This window comes from Culex pipiens, chromosome 3 (genome assembly GCF_016801865.2).
Source record: "Culex pipiens pallens isolate TS chromosome 3, TS_CPP_V2, whole genome shotgun sequence".
In the NCBI taxonomy this organism is placed as follows: Eukaryota; Metazoa; Arthropoda; class Insecta; order Diptera; family Culicidae; genus Culex; species Culex pipiens.
Genome location: NC_068939.1, coordinates 85,527,317 through 85,547,210, shown reverse-complemented (window position 1 = coordinate 85,547,210; position 19,894 = coordinate 85,527,317). Strand labels below are relative to the sequence as shown.

Genomic DNA, 19,894 nt, shown 5'->3' with positions numbered 1-19,894 from the left:
ATTTAAAAAAATATTGAAAAAAAATTACTTTTCGATAATAGTGCTGAAAAGTTCAACTTTTCAGCACCCAGTTCAGTGCTGAAAAGTAGAACTTTTCAGCACTGGCATTGAAAGGTATTTATTATCCATTCTGTTATTTTTGATAGAGGTCGTTCCGTCGCTCAAGAATGACAGGAAAAGTAAGTAGTTTCACAACGGAATAGAGCGTCCAATTTCCCGTCCCCGGAAAAAAAATCCAGGATTTCCCAAAAAAAAAAAAATTCCCGGGAATTCCCTAAATTTTAAACTTCCAAACTTTCCATACTTTTTGTCACCAATGTTTTGAAAACCAAAAAAAAAAAAGAGAGTCTAACTTGATTTTATTCATTTCAGTCTACTGTTCCTATTAAATTAATCAGTTCGTCAGAAAATTTCATGTGAAGGTTCATTCCAAATAAATATTATTTCTTAAGCATTCACAACTGCGAATAGATCTTGCTTATTTGTTGGGCAACAAAAATTACTATCTTATGGAATGGGAATAAACTATTTTAGTTTCGGCAACCTTTTATAACAAAAAATATTGTTAGGCCAAGGTCAAACTTGAAATTTTTTAAACGTTTTTGTTTACCGTGACCAAACTGGATAAAAATTGAATTGACACAAAACAATTTTTCAAAGAGGGTTGTGAAAGAAGTATTTGTTTAATAGTGTTCGAGAAATTGAGGGCGTAAGAGAATAATATGAAAAACATGTATCGCTTAATTTAAAACACTTTTTGCACTGTTAAAATTCTTTTAAGCTAAGTCGTATATTGCTAGTAAAAAGCCATACTATAAATGAAACCATAAATATTATTTAAAAACAGCCCAAAGAATGCAATCATAATTCAAAAACTCGCTTTAAATATTCGATAATTTTGAGTTGTGATTTCATGAAATAATACTTCATGTTAAAAAGCACGAGAAGTCAGATTTATAAGGTAAATTAATTGATTATCTATTTATTCATAAGCTGAAACCAGTAAGACTTCGCAATTCGCAATTTTCAGTGTAAGAACGGGCCTTGACCGATCTTATGCACCAGGTTCCCGACGAACACGCACTGCCCTTACACCTACATCTCACCCTTGCTCTGAGTCAGTACGAGCAACACGCTAGAACACTTCTTTTCCGGTTACGCATTTTAACTCGGCCGGGGGTGGTACATTACGTAGGGTTTGATGTAAGTATAAGCGCCTAACCATTTATAGTGTGCCTATCAATTTTCATTAAAGCAAGAACTGTTTTATTTTTAGTTTGAATTCAAAAACTAATTGTTATTTACTGTGTATTGTTTTCTCCTGAAATCTTCCCTTTTGTTGAGTCGTGTTTATCTGTTGCTATTTCTTTTGTCGCGGTGTTTTGTTACAATATTTTGGTCCTAAGCATTTTAGAAAAGTTTTTCAAAAGTACAATAGTAATATTTGTGTTAATCCTTTAATCATTCCATAAATTGAGTAAGGGCTCGAACCTCACTTGCTTAAGAAAAGGTGAAGTTTCAAAACAATGGACAGTGAAGGAAATATACTATGTAAAGAATCAATAGTAAAAGAAAGATAGTAATTTATGAAGTAGATAAAGAAATTAACAAACAAGCTTAGATTGTATTGAGGGCAATTTACAGGGAAGATGAGAAATTATTCAAATAGATAAATAAAGAAAAGGCACATGATAAACAAAATTGACATCGCTGCCAAATTAAGGGAAAGCAGACAGTTTGTTACAGCAGCATCAATTGGTAAAATAGAGTGGAAAAGCGTTGAGAAATAAGAGAATCAAATAAGTAAAATCGAAATCAAATGGAGGATAGTAAACAGAAGCCGTTTTAGAAAATCAGTGAAACAAAATAAACAGAAGATAGCTGTTAGCTGAAATGGAAAGAAGAGAAACACCGTTCTGCGATGCTCAGGTACATCCACAGCAGTTGACTCAACATACTGCGAATCAAAACAATACCGTCTACAATCACAAATTACTTCCCTTTCCCACATTGACGCGCCCCTTTCTTTTAGCCGTCTCTACTCTGACCGTCGCTGGTCAAAGGTTTACGAGTCGTTTCCACAGGCCACCAGCTAGGTTACACCTTGTCATCATGATGACTAAACCAAGCCAACGTGGAGGTAAGAAAATAGGACACCGGGAATCCCGGAATTTCCGGGAAATTTCTAGCAAATTTCCCGTTTCCGGGAAATATTGTAACCCCGGGAAATTGAACGCTCTAACGGAATTGCAAAACAAAAGTTTTCTACCCACTGGCCAGTTTTTTTTCTTTCTAATTGTTATTATTTATTTATATGTGAGAAATACACTGTAAAAAATAAAAAAAAACTGCTCGAATGCCGGTGATCCAGTGAAATGTAGCAAAATATGATGCATTTTTTTTTTATAAAAAAGACAAGTATTTGAAAATGATAATGATTTTAAAAAAAATGAAAAAAAATTGATCTCTAAAAAACATAAAAAAATGTTTTTAATGAATTTAGAGCGAGTTCACGATCAAAGCATACCCATCTCGCATTGACTTCACCAATCTGCCTGAAATTTTCAGAGGTTGTTTGTACATATAAAACTAGCATCTAGCCAAAATATGAGCACTCTAGGTCAACAGGAAGTTGGGCAAAATTCAATATAATTTTAAAATTCAAAATGCATCTGAAAGGGCTTGAAAAATGCAACAAAATGCAGGGTGAAGCATCCCAATTGGCTAGTTCTAAAGGTAGTTATTGGCATTTTAGTGAAAAAATAGCACAATATTCAAACTCAAATAAAAAAGTGTTCCATCCACATATCAACTCGGTTCGACCTGCAGCTTGTAGGGGACATCTGGGACTACCATCTGAGACTGAGAACGCTTTGGGTAAGGCAGTTTAACATATTAAATAGACACTTTTTCTTTTGGTGATTTTTTTGGATGTAAATTTTTGCTCGGGGGACCCCTTAGATCAATTTTTTGGTGATAATTTTATAATATTCGTGTTCCTGAGTTAATTTTACAGTAGAAACATGCATCACATTTTTTATTTTGATCCATTTTAAGATTAAAAAAAAGTTTATTGAAAAAATTAAAGTGCATGTTTCTGGGGACCCCAGAGTTCATGCTTCTTCTCGAGTTGAGCATGCGCAGAAATATTGTTGGTAGGTGTTATAGGTATTCCCTTGAAGAATCATCCTCTAAAGCACTGTCTTCAAAACAATTTACAACAAAGTTTAACTATTTTTACAATTAAATTGTTGCATGATTGGATCCGTAAGTTTGACAATATTGGAATAAGAAGACAATAACTTCCTTGGTTGTTGTACCCCTTAAGTAACTATTTTACTCTGAATTTCTATTTCTTAAACGAGAAAACTTATTGTACAAAAACAAATTTGTGACTCTTATTTTTAATGGACTGCCACCCCCTTTATCTTCTAATTCATTGAACGGTTTCGATGCCTACTCACGCCGCGATCTTAGTATTCGTTCCATCGCCCCAAAATTTGGCGATAAAAGCTAACAATCAAAACAACTCACCTTTTAAACGCGTACGAACTGGCATTTGTTCTTGGTGTGTCTGTTGAATCGCGCGCTTAGCCGGTTATTGCTGAGGATTCATGAAAATGAATCACCACAATTTGAGCACGTTCGGCATCGAGAAAACCCTCACCGAAGTCGAGCAGGTCAGTATTTTTCTAGAACACGCAGATACAGATCTTCGTTGAGCATCTCTCTTCTTGCAGACCTTCCCGCCATGGCTCGTCAACTTCCAGGACCCGGTCGAGCTGTACCGGGCCCAGCCAAGCTACATCTGGTGCCAGGCGGCCTTTCTGCTGGGAGCGCTGCTCTGCCTGATTCACGCCTTCAAGCGGGGCGGTCGCTGGCCGTACCTGTTTCTGGGTGCACTGTGCCACGGGCTGGTCGTCGAACTTATCTCCTACTTTGTGCCGAGCATCGATAACTTTTGGCACTCTAAAACACCCATCGATTTCATCGGCCACCGGCTGCCACTGTACATTATCTTTCTCTGTGAGTTCAACGCACCTGTGCCTCTGCGCTTGTTGAGCCAAATTTGATGGATTATCGCTAATCTCTACTCTTTCAGACCCGGTGTTCTACTACCAGGCGCACTGGGCCGTATCGAAGCTGCACCTGAAATGCCGCTGGTCGGAACACATGGCCGCCGGTCTGCTGGTGGTCCTGATTGACCTGCCGTACGACATCGTCAGCGTCAAGTTTGTCCACTGGACGTGGCACGACACCGATCCGAATATCGCGGATCGCCACTACTGGGTTCCGTGGAATTCGTACTATTTCCACGCGACCTTTGCCTTTGCGTTCTCGTTTTGGTTCCACAACGTGCGCAAATGGATCGATCGGCGCAAATTGGACCGCTGGCAGGCTGGATCGGTGAAGGCGGAGATGGCTGCGGTGATGGTGGCCGCGCTTTTCTCCTTCCCGGGAGGGGCGCTGTTGTTTATTCCGTTGTACCATCCGTTTCATGACTTCTTCGGCGTGCCCGGCGAGGTGACGGCCGTGACGTTGCTGTTTGTATTTTTGACTACACTGTGGAAGTTTGACCGGAAGAGTAATAGGCGGTTGCCGGAAAAGTAAGTTGACAATTTTACTTTATCCCTAGAAAAAATTAAAACTCACCATACGGTAATTCGTTATAGTCCCCGTGGGAAATTAGAGAAGTATTTGAAGTACTTCAAAAGTTAAGCAAAACAGCGATTGTGGTTTAGGTCGAGAAGATATAGTATCGTTTTTTTTTCATTTGGCCCAAGATACGTGTTTTAAGTCTTTCTCTTAATTCTTATGTGCTGAAATTGATTTTAATAATAAAAAAACGTTACATAATCCACCTATACGTGGCTGGTGCCTTCCTCGCATGTGCTTCCAAACATCTCAAAAAGTAAATAAATAACACTGAAGTGCTCAGATCTTCACATGCGTGAAATTTTCCGATCATTTCGAAATCAATATTTTCAAAAATTTAAAGTCAAGACTATCATTTCAAAAGGGCCAAACATTCAATATTACGCCCTTTTAGAATGTTAGTCTTGATTTTAAATTTTCGAAAATATTGTTTTCGAAAAGACCGGAAAATTTCACGAATATTTCATATTTTAACATTGTAAATCGGACCATTAGAGTGTTGTTTATATTCCTACCTACAATTTTGTCGAAGACACCAAATCGATCAAAAAATTCCTTCAAAAGATACAGATTTTTGAATTTTCACATACCATTTTTGTATGGACAGCTGCCAAATTTGTATGGCTTCTTTGGGCATACCGAAGGCACCAAAAAAGTTTCAGCCGGATTAAAAAGTACAAAAAAAAATCGAATGACCGAAATCTCAGAGAATTGCTCAAATACTAAAAAACAAATTAAAGTAGGGGCAGGGGGGGTAGAATGGCCCGCCTAAGTAAAATGTGTCTAAAACCGTAGAAAAACATACAAATTTATGAATTCGGTGTAGTAGGCTTATGCTTTGCGATGTTCCCTTCAATATTGTATACTTGGTTGATGAAAATTTTTAGCTTAAAACAATTTTTGAGCCACTTTAAAAAAAAAAGTTTTTTCGACTACTTTTCCAGGGTTCGGGGCAGAATGGGCCACCCTGTGGGGCAGGATGGGCCACCTTAGAAAACAAGCCATTTTGTCTAAAACAACGTTGAAGGGAGATAATAAATGATTTAAGGAACCTTTCTTACATAGTTTCCATGAAGTTAGACCACTTTTATAAAAATAGTCACTTACCAAAACAAACATTTTTGAAAATAGTGTTAATATGTTGTATTAAGACACTATTTTTACAAATAAGCATCAAAACAACTAAAAAATCAACTAATGTTGCATTAAACGTGATTTGTGAAGCTATCAGGAGTGAAATAATCAATTTAGCTCAAATTTCGTAACTTTTGATTGTTTTTATAAGGCAGGAAAAGGGTGGTCCATTCTGCGCCCAAGTGGATTTTAATTTAACACTTCCACCACCAAGCCTCTAAATGATTTGAAGGTTCCGTTGTTGTTTGATTACCTTTGTAATAGCTTCTGGTAACATTACAAACATCGAACAAACTTTTTCAAACAATCTAACTTGTCAGAAAGCTTATTTAAGAACCTCGAAATAAACAACATTTGCGTGGTTTTGTCAATCAATTTACATTTTTGCTCATAATTCGAAAAATACAATGAATTCAAACGTCGTTTTCGGTGTGGTGATGTTATTTGACGTCCTTTATAAGACCTTTGCCTTACAGTTGATCTAAATCCATTCTAAAGCCCAAATCCAAGGGTGGCCCATTCTGCCCCCCCTGCCCCTACTCAAATTTTTATAATTTGCAATATGGGTATCAAACGATTCGAAATTTTGCATGCATTTTCACTGTTTTAGAGTTTTTAAATGAAATACTCAAATTACCATATTATTTGAAAGTACTCAAATTTTCATGATTTGTAATATGGGTATCAAATGAAGCGAAGTTTTAGCTGCTTTTTCAGTCAAAAAACACTAAAACAGTTAAAATACATGCAACATTTTTATAAAATTTGAGTGTTTTCGAGAAAATACGGTTTTTTGTGAAAATTTGAGTACTTCATACAACAAACTTAAACAAAAAAACAAAGCAATCCACTTTAACGACCCCCAGGTCTTTTGTGGTCTCTGTTGCAAGTTTCTGCTCATTTCTAGGCGTCCGAAGGTTATGTGTGGTGAGTCACCCAAAACCTCTTTTACGCAAATGGACCAATGTTTACTTCCCCATCCGATAGAAGGCACAACAAACTTTAAAACAATTTCGAATCGTTTGATACCCATATTGCGAATTATAATTTTTTTAGTATTTTCGAGAAAATACGGTATTTTGTGAAATTTTGAGTACAGTCCAGACTCGATTATCCGAAGCCTCGATTATCCGAAGTTTGGTTATTGGAAGGTTTGTATAGGACTTCGAATAATCGAATCACGAACAAAAAAATTTTTTTCGTTTTTTTGTTCTTTTTCTTGTTTTAAACATCAAATTCGAGTTCTGCGACCCCATTTTAGTCAAATTTGAAATAGCCTGCATTTGCAATGCATTTTTTCAATATTTCGTTACCGCCGTATTGGCCGTCATTTTGGATTTAAAATTTTTAAATCACTTTAGCATAGTTTAAGGGTCATACTTAAGCTCGACAATCAAAAATAAGACAACGAAAAAAAAAATTGTGATTCGATTACCGAAGTGAAATTTTTCCGAGGCCTTCGGATAATCGAGTCTAGACTGTATTTCATTCAAAAAACTCTAAAACAGTGAAAATGCATGCAAAATTTCGAATCGTTTTAAAAAAAACTACAGTATTTTGGGATTTTTTTTTTGATATTTATACATTGAAACTTACCATATTATCAACAAAATATTTACTAAGAGGAAGCTCGAAATTTCAACATAATTTGGTTGTTTTTAGTCAATTTTAGAAATACATTAAATATAAGTTATCGTTATCGAACTTCAATAACTTTATCGTTAAAAACCTTGGTCAACAGCATAACTTCATTGAGTTTTTTAAATTACATTAAAACGGAATCAAGAAAATTATACATTCAAAAAAAAAGAAAGGTTAGTATTTTTTTAAATTGCAAAAATAAAAAAATATCACTCAAATTTGTTAAAAGTTTAAATAGAACATTCTAACGGTCGAAGTTTATTAAAAATTCTTAAAATCTCGTCTTCTTCCAGGCTCGACATCATGGGCCGCGCCCTGATGGCCCACCTGGTCCTGCACTACGCGACCTTTTTCGCGATGGTCATCTTTCTCAACCCGGAGGACGTGGTGGCGGCCGGTTTGCACGAACCCATCGGCGACTGTACGGCCCGGACGCCCGTTCACACGGTGCTCAAAACGCTGGAGAAACGAACTTACCTGTGCGCCACGGACTACGACGAAAAGTACTTTGACTTCCACTGTTTGGACCGGGTTCCTCGCGACGGTTCCTACTGGTACACCATCTGCGGGACACCGTTCGAGTGAGTTTGCTTGCTTTTGCGAAGGTTTGGGGGATTGGGCGTTGATTGAGGGCTTTCTTTCTTTGGTTGCTTGCAGGAATCGCGCCGAGTACGTGCTGGTAATGATGCTGATTAGCTTCGTCGCGTTGATGGTCTTCCGGTCGATCCACTTCGATTATGACGTTCGGTTCGAAATTTACGACCTCGTCCGGAAGGACAAATCCGGCAAGCAGCAATCGTCGGTGGGCAGCAAGCAGAGCAAAAAGAACAAGTGACTTGGACGATGAGTCGTGTAATTGAAATGAATAAAACCGCTTAACGCAACAAAATGAAATAAACAATCACGGCCAGCACTAGCACTCCAACCGGAACGGCCACCATCACCATCCAGTTACTTTCTTTGGTCTCCTCCACCTGAACTCGTTTGCGCTCGCGGTGCTTCTTGCGGCCGCCAACTTTCCTCTCATACTCCTCCAACTCGCGTTGATTTTCCGCCTCCTCCTGCTCTTTTTGGGCGCGCTCGCGCTCGGTCAGCACCTGCTCCTTGGCTGCCTTTACGGTTTTGCAACTTTCATCGCACTCCAGTGACCGGGGGTTGGTACGGGCCGCACTGCAGGCCACCTCCAGCCTCCGGTGGCGGCATTCGCAGGTGATTTTCACCTTTTTGGTGCACGCTTCCGGGTTCGGACAGTCGCCAGAGTGGCACGTCGAGTTGCAGCGATGGCCACAGGAGAACTGCGGGGGAGGGGAAAATTTAAGTTTTTTTTCTTGGTCCTGTTTTTTTTAAATATATAAAACTTACATTTTTGATGCACTTCTGCCCGCAGCTTAGAATTCCCTCGCGGAACGCCACCAACTCCTGCTCCGTCTTGTCGCTGCTGTAAAACTCGTGACACTTGTAGAAGATCTGCGTCAGTCCGCAGTGGCAGGCCACCTTCGTCGGCGCCTGGCAGGGATTGCACGGCGGCGGATGACACGGTCGCTTGCACGGATGGGAACACCCCGCGGGACGCGGGATCAGACAACCCGCCGTGCAAGACTGGCACCTCGGGTCTTCTTCGGTTGTATCGCGTTTCTTGAACGCGTGACACTGGAGGGGACAGGTGTGGACGCCACACTTTAGGGCACGGCCACACTCGCGCCCACAGGACGCCGGTTTAGAGTTGTAACAAGGCCACTGCACCGTTTCGTGACCTCCGATGCAGGTCACTGGGACTGGGACTTGACACTGCGGATGCGGCAGTTGCTTGATCTCGACGATTTCCATCGGAACGTCCCACGGACCGACGGGTTTGAAGTTTTTGTCTTTGGTGACTACGCGGACCGCGTCGTGACACTTGGCCGCGCACGGATGCGAGCAGTTGGTGGTATCATTGGGGAGGTCACATATCTTCTGGCACGGCGGACAATCGCCCTGGTGGCAGTGGTGCGGGTTCGTGTGGTGACACTTGGAGTGGATTCGACAGGGAAGTCGGCATTTTGGAGCGCCGATTTTCTTCTCGCGACCGCACGGAACCTCCTGGGTCGTACCCGTACATCTGCACTTGACGGTTGCTTTCTGGTTGCAGGGATAACACGGTCCGTGGTGGCAGAGTGAGTTGCACTTGTGCTTGCCGCAGGGCAGCGTTTTTCCGCACACTTTGTCACACGGTGGACATTGGCCGTCGCAGCACTTCCGGTTGCAGGGGTGTTTTCCGCAGCTTCGTACATTCTTGCACTTTAGGTCACAGTTCAGGACTTTGTGGCAGGCAACTTCCTTGCTCAAGGAACCACAGCGGCAGGCCTTGCGAACCAGTTCCAAACATTGCCCACATTTTCCCACGTGACACCGTTCGCTGCAGCGATGCTGTTCACATTCCAGGTACTTTTGGCAAGTATCTCCGCACGTTCCAATGTCCTCGGAGCAAGACGCGACGGAGCTAGTTTTGCCACAAGGACAAGTCCTAGGCAATCCCAGCGGACACTCGCCGCACTCACCTTCGTGGCAAACCTTCTCACAGCTGTGCAATCCACAAGCATATTTCTTGCCGCAAACCTTCCCACAGGACCACCGCGACTCGGAACAATTCACCTCTTTGGTCCGCGATCCGCACGCACACTTCTGCTTGCTCCGGCTCGTACACGGAGGACACTCCGACGCCGCGTGGCACACACCGCCACACTCGTGAATTCCGCAGTTCCGTTTAAGCTTGCACGTCTTCAAACAAGTCCAGGATCGCTGCGAGCAACGAATCGTTTTCGCGTTCGACTGGCCACACTTGCACGACACGACGACCGTCTGCGGACACGGCGGACACGGTCCCGGATGGCACAGCAGAACACAGTTGTGGCCGCAGTCCGGCACTAGCCGCTTCCGACAGGTCTCGCCGCACGAGTGCGGTATCAACCAGAGGTGATTCGCCGGGTTCAACTCCTTAGCGCAAAAGCACTCGTAGTGGCGCGGAATGTCCACCGGTTCGTACTCCTTGCGGCACTTGGGACAGTCCCAATGCACCGACAAAGCCGGCTTCGGGATGTACTCGCCCCGACTGTTGTAGTAACCTTCCTGCTGTTCGTGGGAGATTCGCTTCTGCGAAATGCTATCGTTCGCCCACCGTTGAATGCACAGCAGATGGAAGAACGTGTAGCAACTCTTGCAGGACCAGATCGAGTCCGCCCGCTTCACCGTGCCGATGCAGATCAAACACACCGCCGAACGGGACTCCAGCAGGTTCTGCAGGTACTCCTGGGTCTTGCCAATATCCCCACCACCGCCTCCGTAGTTCTTCAGCACCGATCCCAAAATGTCCTGCGCCGCGCCATCACTTCCACCCCGCTCATCCTCATCCTCGCTGGATTCGTACGACTGCTGGGAGGCGTACTTTTTGGCCGCTTCCAGGTTCTTCTGGTGGGCCTGAGCGAACTTCTCCTCGGACTTTTTCAGCGAACTCGACGGCCCACCGCTGTTTGCCGGTGTTTTGACGTTCTTCACCTTCGGCTGCTGCTGCTGTTGGCCATCCGACGACCCCGCGTTGTTTCCCCACGGGTTGGCCGGTTGCGCGTTGCCTTTGTGGTGATGTCGGTTTCGGGTGGACATTTCTGCTGGCTTTTTTTTTGCTAGAATTGAGGAACTTGATGAGCTGATTGCGTGAAAAAATTTTGCGTGGAGATTTTACTTTACCGTTTGGCGTTTCGCTTTCTGACGTGGTTCTTCGTCGGCGTTCCTGCGTGTTGGGTGACGTTTTTGCTCTGCGCGCGAGAATCGATAAAGAAGTTCACGGTGAGTAATTCAACCAGCCGTCTTGGTATAATTTCCTTATGTTCAACGATCAGGTAATTTTTATTTGGTATTTAACGATATCCTGTTTTTTGTTCAACGGTTTTTCAAAGTTTCGGATTTTTTTTAAAGTTTAGGCTGGTACAAATTTTATTTAAAGTTTTTGTCACCCCCCCCTCTTAAAAGTTGACGCGAAAAATCAGGGGGCAAAAAAAATATTTTTTCAAAAAACTTTAAAATTTCAATGGAAATTGAACTGCAATCAGCTGAAATCAATTTAAAATGCATTCCCTTGCGTTTAGAATTATTTTTGGAATGTTTGGGTTGATTTAAAAATGTTTTGAATTTTAGAAAATTTTCGATGTTCATTATAGCAAATTTTTTTTTTTCGCTAAAATTTTTGTTTGTCAAATCTTACATTTTTTGAAAACTAATGATTGCAAAACAACTGAACTAATGTAAAATGCATTATAAATCACTTTTTCCATGCAAATGTTAAAACTATGGCTTGTATTTCAATATTTATATTTTTTTAATTTTTGGCCCCTTCCTTCGACCCCGGCCAGAGCCGAGGCACAAAAACTTTGTAAAATATTTGCATCGTACTTAGGAGATTAAAACCAGGAAAAGCTGGTCAAAATTGCCAAAATTTTCACAATAAATATAGAATTTGAAATTTTCTCAGATCAAGTTTTGGTATTGCTGTTCTTGTAGTTCAAGGATTTTACGCCGAATATCAACTGATTTGGTTGAAAAGTGGCTTGTTTCAAGCGGGTTAAAGTGTATTGTAGAAACTCGCTTCTACAACTAACAGGCCTAAAAAAAACAAATTCAATTTCTGTTTTGATCCAGCATTAGCGAAATTGTCTGGAATATCCGGGGTCGTCGACATTGACGATTTTCCCCTGCAAAAGTATCAAATCTGGAGTTTTTTTAACCGAATTTTGAGATTTCCAAAAAATCAAAATCATGGAGAAATCGACTACGAAAACGGACGATTTCGAACATTTTTATTTTTTGGAGTTTTTGATTTGGCTGAATCTTATCGGGGGCCTTTCCTATGACCAAAGAAGCTTTTTTGTGTCATTGGTTCACCCATACAAGTCTTTTTATTCAATTTTGGCAGCTGTCCATACAAAAATGGTACGTAAATATTCAAACAGCTGTAAATTCTGAGTGAATTTTCTGATCAATTTTGTGTCTTCGGCAAAGTTGTAGGTATTGTTGAGGACTATTCAGATAAAAATAGGTACACGGAAAAAAATACGATTTTTTAATTAACTTTTTTTTCACAAAAACTCGATTTCCCAAAATTGAGAAGTATGGTCAAAAAATCTGCCGCCGAGTTATGATTTTTTGAAAAAATAGTGATTTTTGAAAAAAATAATCGAAATTTCATGCAAAAAACTTGACTTTATTTTTAAATGTAAAATTGAATTTGCAATGGAAAAGTACTTAACAGATTTTTTGATAAAAGGCTCCTGTTTCAAGATATAGCCACTGAAAGTTTGATTTTAGCCAAATATTTGCAGTTTTTGGTTTTGTTAAATAGTGACCATGAGTAACCATTCCTAAAACTTCATTTTTTTTTTGGATAATTTCAGTAAATTTGCTATAAAATTGTTTAAGAGACTTTGAAAATTGAACCTCTGGTGGCTGAGATACAGCGGCTTAACGAAAAAAAAAAAAAAAGTTCAAGATGGTATGTCAGAGACATAACCGAAAGACATAGGACCAAACAATTTTAATGAGATTGTTGATGTTTTTGGATTGCTAGTGAAATTTAGAATAAGATTATTTTGTTTTGTTTCATAGATTTATCGGCAAAATTGTCATAAATGTTCCCCAAGGTGAAACTTCCATGAGAGCACCGGCCACTCCAGGTCGTGGCCACTACTGTCGAAATGGCCATTTTCATGGTCAGTATCAAAAACCATGAATTTTGATACCCATATTGCTAAAACTCGTATGGTTCTGTAAAAAGCCCTCTGGGCCCCGGGGGAACCTGCTTTGCGATCACCGGCCACTTCAGTTTGTGGCCACTACTGTCGAAATTGACATTTTCATGTTCAGTATCAAAAACCACGAATTTTGATACCCATATTGCCAAAACACGTATGGTTCTGTAAAAGGCCCTCCGAGCCCCGGGGGAACCTGCTTCGAGGGCACCGGCCACTCCAGTTTGTGGCCACCACTGTCGAAATGGCAATTTTCATGTTCAGTATCAAAAACGTCGAATTTTGATACCCATATTGCCACAACTCGTATGGTTCTGTAAAAGTCCCCCCGGGCCCCGGGGGAACCTGCTTCGAGGGCACTGGCCACTCCAGTTTTTGGCCACCACTGTCGAAATGGCCATTTTCATGTTCAGTATCAAAAACCACGAATTTTGATACCCATATTGCCAAAACACGTATGGTTCTGTAAAAGGCCCTCCGGGACCCGGGGGAACCTGCTTCGAGGGCACCGGCCACTCCAGTTTGTGGCCACCACTGTCGAAATGGCAATTTTCATGTTCAGTATCAAAAACGTCGAATTTTGATACCCATATTGCCACAACTCGTATGGTTCTGTAAAAGTCCCCCCGGGCCCCGGGGGAACCTGCTTTGAGAGCACCGGCCACTCCAGGTTTTGGCCACCACTGTCGAAATGGCAATTTTCATGTTCAGTATCAAAAACGTCGAATTTTGATACCCATATTGCCACAACTCGTATGGTTCTGTAAAAGTCCCCCCGGGCCCCGGGGGAACCTGCTTCGAGGGCACTGGCCACTCCAGTTTTTGGCCACCACTGTCGAAATGGCCATTTTCATGTTCAGTATCAAAAACCACGAAAAAAAAAAAAAAGTTCAAGATGGTATGTCAGAGACATAACCGAAAGACATAGGACCAAACAATTTTAATGAGATTGTTGATGTTTTTGGATTGCTAGTGAAATTTAGAATAAGATTATTTTGTTTTGTTTCATAGATTTATCGGCAAAATTGTCATAAATGTTCCCCAAGGTGAAACTTCCATGAGAGCACCGGCCACTCCAGGTCGTGGCCACTACTGTCGAAATGGCCATTTTCATGGTCAGTATCAAAAACCATGAATTTTGATACCCATATTGCTAAAACTCGTATGGTTCTGTAAAAAGTCCTCCGGGCCCCGGGGGAACCTGCTTTGCGATCACCGGCCACTTCAGTTTGTGGCCACTACTGTCGAAATTGACATTTTCATGTTCAGTATCAAAAACCACGAATTTTGATACCCATATTGCCAAAACACGTATGGTTCTGTAAAAGGCCCTCCGAGCCCCGGGGGAACCTGCTTCGAGGGCACCGGCCACTCCAGTTTGTGGCCACCACTGTCGAAATGGCAATTTTCATGTTCAGTATCAAAAACCATGAATTTTGATACCCATATTGCCAAAACACGTATGGTTCTGTAAAAGTCCCCCCAAGCCCCGGGGGAACCTGCTTCGAGGGCACTGGCCACTCCAGTTTTTGGCCACCACTGTCGAAATGGCCATTTTCATGTTCAGTATCAAAAACCACGAATTTTGATACCCATATTGCCAAAACACGTATGGTTCTGTAAAAGGCCCTCCGGGCCCCGGGGGAACCTGCTTCGAGGGCACCGACCACTCCAGTTTGTGGCCACCACTGTCGAAATGGCCATTTTCATGTTCAGTATCAAAAACCACTAATTTTGATACCCATATTGCCAAAACACGTATGGTTCTGTAAAAGGCCCTCCGGGCCCCGGGGGAACCTGCTTCGAGGGCACCGGCCACTCCAGTTTTTGGCCACCACTGTCGAAATGGCCATTTTCATGTTCAGTATCAAAAACCATGAATTTTGATACCCATATTGCCAAAACACGTATGGTTCTGTAAAAGTCCCCCCAAGCCCCGGGGGAACCTGCTTCGAGGGCACTGGCCACTCCAGTTTTTGGCCACCACTGTCGAAATGGCCATTTTCATGTTCAGTATCAAAAACCACGAATTTTGATACCCATATTGCCAAAACACGTATGGTTCTGTAAAAGGCCCTCCGGGCCCCGGGGGAACCTGCTTCGAGGGCACCGACCACTCCATTTTGTGGCCACCACTGTCGAAATGGCCATTTTCATGTTCAGTATCAAAAACCACGAATTTTGATACCCATATTGCCAAAACACGTATGGTTCTGTAAAAGGCCCTCCGGGCCCCGGGGGAACCTGCTTCGAGGGCACCGGCCACTCCAGTTTTTGGCCACCACTGTCGAAATGGCAATTTTCATGTTCAGTATCAAAAACCATGAATTTTGATACCCATATTGCCAAAACACGTATGGTTCTGTAAAAGTCCCCCCAAGCCCCGGGGGAACCTGCTTCGAGGGCACTGGCCACTCCAGTTTTTGGCCACCACTGTCGAAATGGCAATTTTCATGTTCAGTATCAAAAACCATGAATTTTGATACCCATATTGCCAAAACACGTATGGTTCTGTAAAAGTCCCCCCAAGCCCCGGGGGAACCTGCTTCGAGGGCACTGGCCACTCCAGTTTTTGGCCACCACTGTCGAAATGGCCATTTTCATGTTCAGTATCAAAAACCACGAATTTTGATACCCATATTGCCAAAACACGTATGGTTCTGTAAAAGGCCCTCCGGGCCCCGGGGGAACCTGCTTCGAGGGCACCGGCCACTCCAGTTTGTGGCCACCACTGTCGAAATGGCAATTTTCATGTTCAGCATCAAAAACGTCGAATTTTGATACCCATATTGCTAAAACTCGTATGGTTCTGTAAAAAGCCCTCCGGGCCCCGGGGGAACCTGCTTTGCGATCACCGGCCACTTCAGTTTGTGGCCACTACTGTCGAAATTGACATTTTCATGTTCAGTATCAAAAACCATGAATTTTGACACCCATATTGCCACAACTCGTATGGTTCTGTAAAAGTCCCCCCAAGCCCCGGGGGAACCTGCTTCGAAGGCACTGGCCACTCCAGTTTTTGGCCACCACTGTCGAAAAGGCCATTTTACATGAGAACCGCCACATCATGATGACTTCCACCGGTCCGCTTGGTGCGCCTTTGTAAGAATTTCCTCCTTCTGCTGCTGGGGTTCTTCCTTCTGGTTGCTGGTCCTCTTCTTCTATTGGCTGCTGCTGCTGCTGCTGCTCCGCGCTGGCTCGATGTACCCGGTTCGAGTGCTCGTTCCAAAGTGACTTGCTTTTGCGAAATTTTCTGCTTAAATAGCGGCACAGCCGGAGAACGGCACAAAAGGGGCGCGGCCTCGAATGCATACGCTCGCTCTGATTGGTCATCTGCCCGATTTGAACTGAAAAATGACTCATTTTGATTGCATGTTTTAAGCGCTTTGACTATGTTTAGTCAAAGTTATTATGTAATAAAACGATAGCTTAAGTCTTCCCCTTTCGACTGGTGATTGAATCTTCTGGATTAATCGATTGGGGGAAAAGATATAAGCGTTTGAAATATGTCAATTTTTTTCGCACGCTTGTGACGGTTTGGATCGAATTTCTGAACTGGCCCCCCAATATAGTACATAAGTAGAGACATAGTCCTATGTCAAAAAAAACAGGAAGATTGAAGTTTCACCCAAACAACCCACCATTTTCTATTGTCGATATCTCAGCAACTAATGGTCCTTTACCGTATCAACATGAGTGATACGAACCTTTGCGACTGTGGGCAGGGTTATCAGGACATCGATCATCTCGTATGGGCGTGTCCAGATCACCATGTTCACAGAATTAAGTTGAAAGATACCCTCAGGGCCCGAGGAAGACCACCAGAAATCCCGATGCGAGACGCGTTATCTCAACTTGACCTTGATGTTCTCTATCCGATCTATCAGTTCCTCTCAGATTCCAAAATATCCATTTAGTTTTCTTCCAGTTAGTTTTCCTTCTGTTAGTATAACTCGCCTTCGCACAAAGCCGTCGTTTCTGGATTGCACCGGAAGCAAAGCAAGAACGCCCCAGCAGCTGGACACCGAGTTGCGGCTGAGGACAAAACGCAAAGGCCAGCAGAGCCAACCAAGACCCCTACACAATCCCCCTTCCCTTCCCACGCCTTGTCTTTAACATCAATCCCTTCCCTACTAACCCCGAGTAGGCCGCGGGTAATCGGCTCCCCTCCCACTAACATTTACACACAAGATCCTCTGTAATTATTAAGCCAAATGTAATTACAAAAGCCGACTCGGTCCTAACCAGGTCCCAGTACCGAAAAGGACCTAATAAAAATAATTTTATGAAAAAAAACTAATGGTCCGATTTTCAATGCCAAGACATGAAACATTCGTGAAATCTTCCAATCTTTTCGAAAAAATATTTTTAAAATTTTTGAATCAAGACTAAAATTTCAAAAGGGCCTAATATTGAATGACAAAGTTTAATACAAATCGAAGAGGGGTCGGGGTAACTTTTCCGATTTCGTTTGAGTTGGCGGAGAACTACCCAGCTGCAAAACTCTGAAAAAATCTTTATTTTTCAACTCGCTGTATTTTTTCAGCATGATAGTGACGTATGTATTTTTTCTCTTAAATTGTCCAAAATCAATTTCATTTTACAAGCAAAAATTCTTTAAATCATTTTTCAAAACCTCAATGCCAATCCGTTTAACAAATTGTGTTCCCATTAGCTTATCGCCTGCCAACGCCTCATTTTCCAAACCCTTCATTCATAACATTCTATTCTTTCAACCATTCACCAATACAAAACCCTCCAATTTTACAGCTGCAGCAGCTGACGACGATGACGGAATCATAACTTGCGCGGTCGCAGGTGTGTTGGTTAATTTTGGCAGTCAGACCGACCGACCGTCCACCAGACCGGCGGTTATCAACACGAAAATTCTACGTTCTATCAGCAGAATAGCAGGAGAAAGATTGGTAAGTCTTTGCTGAATTGGGTTTTGCTGTTTGAATTCTAATTGAGGCGCTAATCTACGAAGGAAGTTGGTGCTATTTCGCAAGCAGTCAGAGATGCGTCTACAAGGTCACAATTGTTGAACTTTAAAAATGTCTAAAAAGAGACATCTACCTTGAGTTGTTATTTTTACTATCTTTTTGGTGCAATTGTTGTTTGCGAATTACGCTGTGAAAAGTGGAATCGTCAACCTGTTCATCTTTTCAGATTTGGTAATTTTTTGTTGGGTTTCATTCTATTTTTACAGTCAGCCTGCCAGCCGATTGATGATGCTGTTCCCTTTAAATTGAGTCGACGGATAGCAGAGCATTGTTTTGACGACAGAACGAACGTGTCGTACGCCTCACGGGGAAATTTAAAAAAAAAGTAGCTTGTGACCCGAGAACTTACATAATCTACCAAGATGACGGACCTCCTGGACGACCGGGGCATCCTGTACATCATAGCGGATCTGCTCTCCATCGTAACGATCGCTTCCTGCCTCATCTCGAAGGTTCCCCAGATCCGGACGGTGCAGACACTCAAGTCCGCGACCGGCCTCTCCATCAATGGACTGCTCATGGAGCTCTGCAGCTACACGGTGACCATGCTGTACAACTTCACCAACGGGTACGCGTTCCTTTCCTACATGGAGTACCCGATCCTACTCATTCAGGAGTACGTACTGGTGTACGTCGTACTAAAGTACGAGAATCTTCTCGGCAAGCGGGCCTTCATCTGGGCTGGCGTCTACGCCGGGGTGTTTTTCGGCTTCGCCAGCGGTATCATCCCCAGCAGCTTACTGATGATGCTTGTGGTAGGTTCTTCTTGCTGGAAAAAGTAAGCAAAGATTAGTAGTCTAATTGACTTCAACTTCTTGCAGCCTCTCACCACTCCGGTCGGAGCCACCAGCAAGGTCATGCAGCTCGTGGCCATCCTCAAGTCCAAGAACTCCCAATCGGTTAGCCTCATCACGTGGGGCATATCGGCGTTCACCAACTCCAGTAAGCCAAAACCCCTCTAATACAACCTTCAATCGTTCTTTACCCATCAATTTCACCCCTTTCAGCCCGCATCTACACGATCCTGCTGGATTCGGCCGACCGCATGCTGCTGGCCAACTTTGGCATCTCGACCGTACTCAGCACGTCCGTCTTCCTGGCCGCCTGGTACTACAAGAAACCAAAGCAGGAATAATAGGCTGGTTCGCCCGGGAGGTCACTACTAGGTCCGTACTAACTCTAGTCCACGCTCGAACAAAGACACTTTTGCTGCTGCCGCCGCTGCCGGAAATGAAGCACAACAGCAAGAAAAACAAACAACAACATGCTATGCCACTTAATACACCGCGATTGCACACGGAGTTCTCCACACTACTATTCACTACTCAAACTTATATTTTAACGTAAAGAACTTTGCGCAAGACAAGTTTAAAATTGTTGCACCAGCGAACACAATGCTAATAAAGCCGTTTTAACTCAATTTCTAGTCCAATTAATACTGTTTTGTTTGTTATTTACTGTTGAAAAACCTCGCGCTCCGTCAACGGAAATGGGGAGCGTCTCCGGCTCCGGCCCTCTAAGGCTATTTTTGCCATTGAAACCCCAAAAAATCCAGAAATTATGTTGGCTTGAATATGGCGCTGATCTTCGTAATCATTATTAAAATAAAAATCAATATCTGGAAGTTCTAGGTATATGTTTGTCTGTGTGGATCAATCGGACCACGCACTGGGCTCATAATTCAGG

At 42.6% G+C, this 19,894-nt stretch overlaps 3 protein-coding genes across 3 annotated transcripts; 2 read left to right on the top strand and 1 right to left on the bottom strand.

Annotated features, from left to right (window-relative positions):
- The first annotated feature begins 3,366 nt into the window (after positions 1–3,366).
- LOC120418666 (uncharacterized) lies at positions 3,367–8,377 on the top strand. The gene is made up of 5 exons (XM_039581117.2): positions 3,367–3,680; positions 3,741–4,026; positions 4,103–4,607; positions 7,725–8,012; positions 8,089–8,377. The coding sequence occupies exons 1-5, from the start codon at positions 3,615–3,617 to the stop codon at positions 8,264–8,266; spliced, it is 1,323 nt and encodes a 440-aa protein (XP_039437051.1). The 5' UTR covers positions 3,367–3,614; the 3' UTR covers positions 8,267–8,377.
- On the bottom strand, positions 8,038–11,106 carry LOC120418665 (NF-X1-type zinc finger protein NFXL1). Its single transcript, XM_039581116.2, has 2 exons — positions 8,794–11,106; positions 8,038–8,726 (listed from the first exon to the last, which is right to left on the bottom strand). The coding sequence occupies exons 1-2, from the start codon at positions 11,065–11,067 to the stop codon at positions 8,307–8,309; spliced, it is 2,694 nt and encodes an 897-aa protein (XP_039437050.1). The 5' UTR covers positions 11,068–11,106; the 3' UTR covers positions 8,038–8,306.
- A 6,864-nt stretch (positions 11,107–17,970) lies between these two features.
- Positions 17,971–19,644, top strand: LOC120418686 (solute carrier family 66 member 3). Its single transcript, XM_039581148.2, has 4 exons — positions 17,971–18,130; positions 18,415–18,963; positions 19,030–19,150; positions 19,216–19,644. The coding sequence occupies exons 2-4, from the start codon at positions 18,571–18,573 to the stop codon at positions 19,341–19,343; spliced, it is 642 nt and encodes a 213-aa protein (XP_039437082.1). The 5' UTR covers positions 17,971–18,130; positions 18,415–18,570; the 3' UTR covers positions 19,344–19,644.
- Positions 19,645–19,894: the final 250 nt, after the last annotated feature.

What these genes read in the sequence shown, in the direction of transcription:
- LOC120418686 (XM_039581148.2), top strand. Translation starts at nt 18,571, where the DNA reads ATGACGGACCTCCTGGACGACCGGGGCATCCTGTACATCATAGCGGAT. An exon ending in GCTTACTGATGATGCTTGTG is followed by an intron (nt 18,964 to 19,029) that starts GTAGGTTCTTCT and finishes AACTTCTTGCAG; the next exon opens with CCTCTCACCACTCCGGTCGG. An exon ending in ATCGGCGTTCACCAACTCCA is followed by an intron (nt 19,151 to 19,215) that starts GTAAGCCAAAAC and finishes CACCCCTTTCAG; the next exon opens with CCCGCATCTACACGATCCTG.
- LOC120418665 (XM_039581116.2), bottom strand. Translation starts at nt 11,067, where the DNA reads ATGTCCACCCGAAACCGACATCACCACAAAGGCAACGCGCAACCGGCC. An exon ending in GGCAGAAGTGCATCAAAAAT is followed by an intron (nt 8,727 to 8,793) that starts GTAAGTTTTATA and finishes CCTCCCCCGCAG; the next exon opens with TTCTCCTGTGGCCATCGCTG.
- LOC120418666 (XM_039581117.2), top strand. Translation starts at nt 3,615, where the DNA reads ATGAAAATGAATCACCACAATTTGAGCACGTTCGGCATCGAGAAAACC. An exon ending in ACTGTACATTATCTTTCTCT is followed by an intron (nt 4,027 to 4,102) that starts GTGAGTTCAACG and finishes CTACTCTTTCAG; the next exon opens with ACCCGGTGTTCTACTACCAG. An exon ending in ATCTGCGGGACACCGTTCGA is followed by an intron (nt 8,013 to 8,088) that starts GTGAGTTTGCTT and finishes GGTTGCTTGCAG; the next exon opens with GAATCGCGCCGAGTACGTGC.